Source organism: Teleopsis dalmanni, chromosome 2 (genome assembly GCF_002237135.1).
Source record: "Teleopsis dalmanni isolate 2A chromosome 2, ASM223713v2, whole genome shotgun sequence".
Taxonomy (NCBI): domain Eukaryota; kingdom Metazoa; phylum Arthropoda; class Insecta; order Diptera; family Diopsidae; genus Teleopsis; species Teleopsis dalmanni.
Window position 1 is genome coordinate 75,175,113 of NC_051847.1, and position 10,109 is coordinate 75,185,221.

General features: G+C 29.3%; 1 protein-coding gene across 1 annotated transcript; it reads right to left on the minus strand.

Annotated features, from left to right (window-relative positions):
• Positions 1-5,618: 5,618 nt before the first annotated feature.
• Positions 5,619-9,827, minus strand: LOC119685532 (chitinase-like protein Idgf5). The gene is made up of 3 exons (XM_038099836.1): positions 9,594-9,827; positions 6,371-6,931; positions 5,619-6,283 (listed from the first exon to the last, which is right to left on the minus strand). The coding sequence occupies exons 1-3, from the start codon at positions 9,700-9,702 to the stop codon at positions 5,643-5,645; spliced, it is 1,311 nt and encodes a 436-aa protein (XP_037955764.1). The 5' UTR covers positions 9,703-9,827; the 3' UTR covers positions 5,619-5,642.
• Between the last annotated feature and the right edge of the window lie 282 nt (positions 9,828-10,109).

Here is a 10,109-nt window from a genome sequence, read left to right on the forward strand (position 1 = left end):
AAAAAATTATTTTAAAATCTATATTTTATAAAATCAAAATCAAAAAAGATTTTTTAACTGAATTTAAAAACGTTTTATATATTAATAATGATAAATAAAAGGTTAAGTCATATCTATTATTTTCATTAAAAATTCATTTATTATATATACTTAATAAGATAAGTGCATTTATTAGGCACCATTAGATATATTAACATAGAGATATTATGCATTATCTCGAATAATCTTCAAAGTACTCATTACATATTGCACATATTACACATTATATAGGGGATTTATAAAATTGAAAGTATAAAAAATGCACAGGCACGCCTCGATTGACGACAGAAGCAACCCGTCTTGGTGGTCCAATTAATCCGTGTCATACAGCGGCTCACACAAATTTTTAATGTACAATCCCACATTCACGTATCAATTGAGTGACGTTTGCATGTAAAAAAAAAAAATATCAAAATGTAGCTCTTCCGTATATCGTAAAATCAAACAATAACAACAACAATGACACAACTGCCGCTCTTAAGTTGGAGACGGGAAGGCAGGAAGAAATATTTATATACAATAAATCCAGCTACTCTTATAAGGACCAATTAATAACCGAAAACGTGAATGCAACTTAATAGGCATAATTCGTCTTAAAATGCTCGACGAATATCAAAATTTGGTCATAAGTACGAGGGAGTCCATGTTTTGGTATTAGGTCATTGCTTATAAGTGCGTAATAATGTTGTTTTGATATGTGCGAGATTGAATTAAATAATGAAAATTTGACATTAACATTTAAAGTAATTGAAATAGGAAGCAGTGCAGTAGTTAATAATTTTTTTTAAAAACTTATGACTAAATTTTTTTTATTCTTATGAATTTTATTTATCTTATTTACTACTGTCGTGAAATCGTACAACACCCAGTACTGTGGCCAGACGAGTCCTACCAAATTCACTTTTAATTACACAAAACCTTTTAAAACTTTGTGAACAAAGTCCAGGACTAAATCTGGAGAAGAGCTCTTAATCAGTTCTGATGACAGAAATTTCATATGAAATAAGTTTCTTCTATGCGTAGTTTAAGCTGGACAGTCACAAAGAAAAAATGCATAGTTGTTTTCTCATCTCATCACCTGCATTCCGATTTAGCAAATACTCGAAGACTATTTAGGTGATGTTCTAGACTATTATGACCCAATCTTTTATTACTTTTTTAGAATTTAAGAATATTTTTGTAGGAGTACGGCTGGAAATTCTTCTCAGTAAACCAGCTGCAAATGATTCTCCCTCTTCTTGACTATTTATTTTTACTGACTAGCAATTTTTATATTTGCTCATACAAAACTTTTATTATTAATAAATATATAAAATTTATAGTGACAAATCTTTAGTACGTCATCCTAAAGGTAATTCTCAATATATTCTGGGAATTGAATGGTCGATAAATTATTATTAAATAATATTTAATTGAGGAAACTATGCATCACCATAAGTGTCAATCACAACTTTTTAAATATTTCATATATATATTTTCGAATGTTAAGCTCCCTAAACTAAGTAGACAGACCCATCTAAGGAATAATACAAAACCATCAAAGACCACCAGAAGCATGATGTATAGTTTCCCATACAGCACGACTCTAATGATCTATTGTGCTAATACCGAGCATGTAGTTTTTATCTATCATAAGGCTATTAATAAATGGAATCAGCCTTGATGGTTTCTATATTAGATTTTGAATTTGCTTATAATAATTTTTTTATGATATAATAATTATAATTTAATAATATACGAATATTGCTTTTTTTTGATAGCTACTCTACTATCACATTTATTTAATAATTACTAGCAATAAATTTGAATGCATATATTGTAATATAAATGTCAGAGATACAGCTGAGATATAGTCTAGCTATAGTCAGGCTTTAAAGGACTCGTTATACTTTCCATGTGTATTTAAGTAGTTTCAAGCATATCAAATTGAATTTGCTTAGTATTTATGATACAGTTTGTTGATATATAGTAGGGTTAATAGAAATTTTGTATGTTAAAGTTGTTCGGTGTCTTAAATTCCTTTCTTTTAAATGACTATCACACAGATTATTAAGGCTAAATAGAACGATACAGTACTCTTAGCTAACAAGATAAAAAATTTTAGTAACTTTTATATATGCAAGTTTTTCAAATCAAGGTCCACATAAATATCACTCAAAAGCTACTATAATAACATAAGTGATTCAACAAATCCATGACACTGTATATGCTAATCAACAAGTGAAATAGTCTTACCTCTCTGTGAGATAAATATCCATTTCTGTAGAATAGATTAAGATTATAAGTAACGCAAAGTAATTATAAGATTAAATGACATTTTTGTGCAAAATATCTATACATATCACATATCATATATATATCACCGTTTTATAAGAAACTGAAAGTTTTCTAGATTAAAAATTGAAACTTTAAGTATCTGTTAAGAGCAAATATTTCTCAAACTTTTCAGAATCGCACTTTAATGATGACAAATATTTACTAGAAATAACGATATAATTGAGGTTTATTTCAAAAAAGCACGTAAGTCACTAAATATTAATTTCTAGGAAACGTTTAAAAAAAACAATTTGCTATAAATACTATTAAAAGCGAGATCCTGTGAAGTTTTTATAGTACAAGTATCATTCTCTGTTGAGATAGTTTCGTTACCAAATGTATACCTGTTCTTATCTCTAACTCAAGACCTTCAAAAGAGCTACTTAATGAATTGAAATTTTCTACGTTTGCCTGGTCTTCATAGTGATATTGTGATCACACCTTGTATTATATTTTCATATCCTCTATTCTACTTTTCGTCACTTCTTAAAGATATTATTCTCTGAGAATAACTTCGTTCTTGATTGTAAATTTTACTTGGCTTATTTGATTCTTTTTTGTTCAACTTTTCAAATATTTTTATAAACAATTATAAATAACAAATTCTTATATATATTTTTATTTTGCTCAAAAACCCCTTGAGCCCACGCCACTCTCCACTCACGTATAAATACGAATTAAAATGCGATCAGTGCCACTGAAACGTAAGCAAAGCAATAATTTTGTTGGGCAAAGTAGTATTAAATTTTTTTATTTTAATATTAAAGTCACGAATGCACTTTAGGTTTTAAATTATTAAAGGAACACAAATAAGTTTGATACTGAAATGCGTTTACATTACCACTGAGAAGGATTAACATTTTTTGTTCTTCATTAACTTCTCTACCTTTTAGTATTCCTCATACTGGTACTCCTACCACACGTGACAGCAAGCCTTTCTGTAGCACTTTCGAGGTAGTGGCAGGTTACAAGACGCTTCATGCGCACAAGTCACCCGAAGATCATCAGTGACACTTGATCTTGTGATGTGTCAAATTAAGAGAGCAAAAGAGGCTACATTTAATGTTACTGATTTCAACGTTAATGTTGATGAGTTAAGGGAATGTGATCCTTCTTACATTGATGATCGTGCGATTTTTTATTTTTATAACTTTGCCAGATTTTGTAGTAGATTTTGCTTGGCGCATACTTGAACCGATTTAAGAGTTCAAATTTCATTGTTTTTATATAATACATATATTTCGTCTTATTTTAATATGTAGGCCACACGTACACTCATCATTAAGACTCTTTCCATATGTCAAATAATGATAAAAAAAACCATCAGTAAAGCAGTGACTTTGCATTAATTATCCTTAAAATTATGTTGGTGGTCACAAAATTTATAATTTGATGATAACTTAATTTTAGGGCGCTACAAATAAGTATGTTCTCTTCTCTTCTGGAAAAAATGGTATGAATGTATATAACAACTCATAATTTTGACATATAGAGTTTAGATATATAATTATAATTTTTTTTGGTACTAACGTCTTGACAATCTTGACAGTTTTTAAGAACAGTATTTGAGTTCCACATGTTTTTGTTATTTATGGTGCGAGTTCCACATGTTTTTGGAGTATACTACATGGATAGGGTATTTCTTCAATCAAGTGTGCAGTTCTATTCGGTCTTTTCCGTCCACATGGTAAATTGTTATAAAAAATGTCAAACTTTTTTATTTTTGAATAATTCTTTAGAGTGTGTCTTAAGTTTGAATTAACACTAATCACATTTTTATACATATGTCATTATAGTATTATATATTATATATAAAGTATGGCAGATGTACAAGGTTTAGATTAACCTCTTTAGCTATAACAATATTACAATTGTTAAATCATAACGCAGTTTCTAAAGCAGACTTGTGAGCAGTAATAAAACAAGTAATTAAACTAATAATTTAAATATTTAAATGTCTTGCATTTAAATATCTCATCTCATCTAAAGTGACCTAAGTATGAGAGGTGATTCCTTGGCGAACGCAACAACCAATATCGAATTGTATTACCAATATTAACTCAGATTTAGGAAGTCTAAGAAGAGTTCAATCAAAAAATTAATTATTGCTAATGCTATTATTGCTATTGTTATTCTTTTTGCATTAATAGGAATCAAGCAATATTATATACTTATTTATTTATAAGTAATATTTTATTATTATATATAATAATATTTATATAACTGAATAATAAAATATTGATAACCATAACAATTATTAGTTATAAAATGGTGACCTATTTCTAGTGCCATATTAATTATAATCCCGAAAGTCCTAAGAAAGACTCAGTATCTAAACGTTTGCTTTAGAAAATACTTCTCCAAATTATATAGACTGACTCTTCTAAAACGTATACTCTCATCTTTAGAATATGTGGTCAAAATATTCCCAATATTTTCTGCTCAGTACATATTATAATTAAAAATTCTCTACTTAATAGTTCAAATGCTGGATATGAGTCATTTATTCCATTAAAATTTGCTTCACTTGACAGCTGACAAATTAGTCGTCATTTCTAGTAATCAGAGTAAGATTATTCATCACTAGCTTATCAACACCAAAAGTAAATTTAATAGAGACTTTGACATGAAAAGTTGACCTTTTCGCTTAAAATAAAATGAAAATTGAATTGACATATACTGCAGTAATTATTTGTATCTTCTTAAAAAACTGTCTTTTTCTAGAGTCATTTACATTACCTCAATTATTATAACCTTATTCATAACAAACTTACTCCTTTCAATTATCGATAAAAATCATCTGTTAAAAGGTAAAAGAATTGTATTCCACTGAACTACATATACCAAGATGAATGAAGAATGAATGAAGAATGACTTCAGTTTCTGTGTTGCAGTGATGAAGACTAATTAGGGTTGTCGCACATGAAAGGTCTTTCATGCTACAAAAATCTGGCATCAATATATATTTACGTTCTTGGTTGCTTTCATGTCTTAGTCAATCAAAATGAGTTACAAGACGATTTCGTTTTAACTGAAAATAATGCACTTACACGAATGAAAAATATGAGGCACTTTGTTTAGAGATTACAAGGGTTAAGATAATAAGGAAGTGAAAAAAATCAGGGCGTGTAGCAGCCGACACGCATTATGTGGACTGCAGGATACTTTCAATTAAAATAAAGTGGTTGCTTGTCTTATCGGGATTAGTAATTGTGATTAATTATATGCACATTTATATTAAAAGTTTTAGAGAAAAAAAAGTATATTTATTTTTTTAATCATAACTCTTACAATTTATATTTGATACTTCTTAAAATAGGATATCTTTCACCAGCGCATTCGCCTCTATAATCATCTCTGGTTAAATCGAATAGTGCTACACCACCTAATTCGCGAGCATGCACATAACCTGCTTTAATAGCTGCAGTTGCAGGTTCCTCATAACTCACCCATATACCGTAGTTACCATTGTCATCTGCTGAGCGATAGGCATACGTACCATAACGTTTGGTTGGATCACCCACTTTTTTCAATGGTGCCTTTTCACCAGTTAAATCTTTATCAGCATGAATTAATGTACATATTTGTGGCCAACTTAGCAAACCCAGATTTGCAGTAGAATTTTTCAAAGGTGCTGCACCGCTAGTGTCATCAATGGGTGGGTAACCAGTTATACCAGAATCTTTAGACATCACCCAAGCACGTCCAAATGTGCTTATACCTACATTAATTTTATGGGCTTGTGTTGTTCGATTAAGCCAAAATTGTACGTTATATTCTATATTGTGAGTTGGATCGCGTTCGTACATTTCATAGAGTGGAGCAGAATAATCAGCTATTTTAGGATCACGTTCAGGTGTTTGAAAATCAAAAGTGCACAAATTCACGAAATTTACATATTCTATTACGCTGGGAATATCTATAAAAACTGAGGAAAAAAGTAAAATTAAATTAAATACGCTTATTTTAAAAATATTTTTTTGCATTATTATATTATCACTTTATATTAACTTACGTTCTGGGTCCACATTTGGCAACATAGTCAACGTCAGCAGGTAACCATGTAAATTAAAGGCACTTCGTAATGCATGTGTCAATTGCGTAAATTGTGTCTTGTGTTCTTCTGCCTTCTCGTCAACCTTTTTTGTACTAGTAAACCAGCCTTTGACTGTAGACCAAACTTTCTTGAAACCACTTACAACTTTTCTAGGATGATTCTTAGGAAATTGCCATGATAAATCTAAACCATCAAACCCATATGTTCTTAGTAACTGTACAGCGCTGTCCACAAATGCTTGACGGTTGTTTCCGTCTTCTAATATCTGTAGATACTTATTGGTTTCCAAGTAGTTCAAATCGATATCTTTATCACCTCCAACAGATAGCAGTATACGTATATTCGGATATTTACTTTTTAGATTTGTTATTGTGCGATAATGATCACGCCCTGTACTCGCATCCACAAGCACTTTCGATGGTTCTTGTAAAAGATTAGCTGGTTCTATTTTAGCATAGCCATAAACAAGATAATTACAATAGTGTAAAGCTGGTTCAAGATCTGATAGTGCCATAGAATCTGATGAAGTATATAGAATTTAAAATATTTATTAATGGGTATGTGTTATATAAATTAATTTTAATATGTTTTTGTTTTGTTTTATATTCACTGGTAAAACTTACTTCGATAAGCTTAGAAATAACGTAAGATAAAGCAAATTGCAGCATTAAGTATATAGAGATATATTTGACTTGTGCATTGAAATATACTTTTAAGTATTACTTATTAGAAATTTTAAATTTTAAACCATAACCTCACTAAATTAACTTAAAGTAACTAAGGGATTTTTTTTTATCCGGTGGGGCTAAAGAATAGTGCAAACTAACTGTTCAAATAGTAATACCTTATAATAGTAATACCTTCAATATAATATTGAAATAAAATTAGCATGAAAGTAAGTCAAGAGTTTGGCAAGAGAAACAATTGAGATTTCTATATATACTTAATTATATATTATTATATATTATTATATATACTTAATAGAGCTTTGGTATACACGGCTACCACTCCAAGCTAACATAAAGTAAGCCAATACTGTTATTTTCATAATGTTGAATTACTATCATATTAATTTTAAAAAAGACTACTGGGATAGTATACCAGGATTAAAACAATCCAAATCACTTATTGGTACCTATAACAACAAGAGATACCAGGATTGTATGAACCTATCAAAAGAAAAACTTAGAATCATTACAGGAATCCTAACAGGGCACTGTAGACTAAAACACCACCTCACAAAACTGGGAACATTTATGGATGCAAACTGTAGATACTGTGAAGAGTATGAAGAGTCGGCCACACATGCCCTGCTCTAATGCACATACGAAATAGGCTCCTAGGATTGTATATTCTTACGGAAGAGGCAATAAAACCCTGTAAAGTAGGTTCTATACTACTTTTTATTAACGCAACAGGGCTTAAAGACCTACTCTAAGCGCAGAAGGGGGCCCAATTAAAATGATTAAAATATAATTAGACCTTTTTGAAAAGGAAAAGCTAAATTTTTAATAACTCCTAAAATTCAGGAAGTAGATTTCAAACGATGATTAGAATTAAAATTCTTAAATTAATTATACACCTTGTAATGCTAACCTATACGAAGAGTACTCTCTGTGATATTATAAGACAGTTTGAGTTGTTGACAATGAGTTCTAATAGATTGTATTCGATTTTTTTCCACACTTTGGTTCACAATAACAATAACATACAAAATAGTATGTATACATTTTTGATAAGTTGGATTCTTGACATTACAAACAATACCATTTGATCTAAATTTTGCATTTACATTATAAAAGTCTATAGGTGAATTACGATGACAATTTAAACAATAGAATCAACATAATGTAACCTAATTAAATTAAATCTTAGTATCTTTACTGTGCTGCTATGACACGTAATTAAGATATAGTATTGATTTGACAACTAAGAATGCTACATCCTTAACTGTTTTAGCAGAGAAATAATACTCTGGGTGTTTGAGTTGTTTGTATGATTAGATTAGATGAATCCGGTATGATAAAACTGTAAGTCGGTACGAATGAAATAGTCGACAATATGTAGCACCTATATTTCAATAAGTTGATCAAACAGTTATCTCTCTTCTCTGACATATCATAAAATGTAAAAATCAACATTTAAAAAAATATATGTGGAAACAAAAGTATTAAAACTATATATACTTGCGTAGAGTGGTATATATAGTTTATGGTACATAGGTAAAGTATTTACTTAATATACAGGACCTAAATTCAACTTCACATGAACTGCATAGTTGTTCTTAAATCCAAATATTGTAATCCGTGTAATTGTAATTGTTTATTAATCTAAAGTTCAAAATCGAAAGTCCTAAATTTTATGCAATGGGCAAATTTATAGAACTAAAATAATAGCAATGAAGAGGTATCTACAGTGAAGTATACGAGAGAGAGATTTGGAATTCCAATTTCATAAAATATGTCGAAATACATCATACATGAAATTTTTTTCAATTATATCTTTTCACATAAAATTTGAAATTGCTTTGAGAAATCCCCATCCATGTATACAACCCTGTATGTCTAGGTAATGGAAGAGAAGTTTTGTATTTTTTTAATAAATATTATGTTTTGAATTAATATTCACAGAATTAGATCAATGAAATATGATAACCTTCGTATTTGAGCTGATAGTGCAATAGATTTTATTTTCATTCTTGCAATTTGTTTCTCGACTAACAAGACAGTTTTAGTACATAATAATTGTATATTAAATTTTAGATTTATTCAATTAATTTATTATTGCTTTTTATTTAATTAAGTTTTATATATCTTTGACTCAAATACTGAAAGAAGAATATAGATGATTAGTTACCAATAGTTCTTAATTTAATGTTGAAACATTATAGTTCTCACTTATATTTGAATTGCGAATTCATAATAAATTTTTACGATCACATTAGTGGGTTTAAAGACGGTCCTGTAGACCCTACCGGTCAATATCAATAAAAATGCTAATTTCTTCATTTATAAATACACCTTTTGTATAAAAAAGAGAAGTATTAGGCTGGTTTTACCTAAGTTCAGTAGAACAACACGGGTCATTTCTTTCTCATATAATAAAGTAAATCATTTTACTATTAATTAATTGCAATTTAAAATATTTATTTGAAAATCATGTGCTCTGAGTTCGGTCTTACCTTTCTGTGTATTTGTTGCATCATAGAAGCAAACCATATTAGCAATGTGGGCCTGACTGCAATCCAGCCATGTGATAAATGCTATTAACAGTAAAGAAAATATCTTCATTTTTGTTTATTAATAATTGTTTAGAATCCGTGTATGATGTAATTTGAGGCGATTCTATTTACTAATAGATACTTTAATAAAAATTTTAACTTTTCGTCCGGAGCGTAGAAGCAATAAACCGAGTTCAAACGATGACAAATTCAGACTAAATCAAAACAATTTTATTATGTGTTCATCACAAAACATTTGGAAGAGATAAGAAACTTATGACAATTTCTTAATCGTAGAAATTAAAATATTAATTGATAGTTGAGTTTAGCGTAGGCCTGTAATGTTTTCATTTTCTCAAAAGCAATTGATAAGAATGTTGAGACTGAATCTGCTCGATCCACTTTATTCAAAACAAATGCTACTTGGAGCGAAAGTCATTTCCGCATATCTCATGTTATGTTTAAGTGAATAAATAT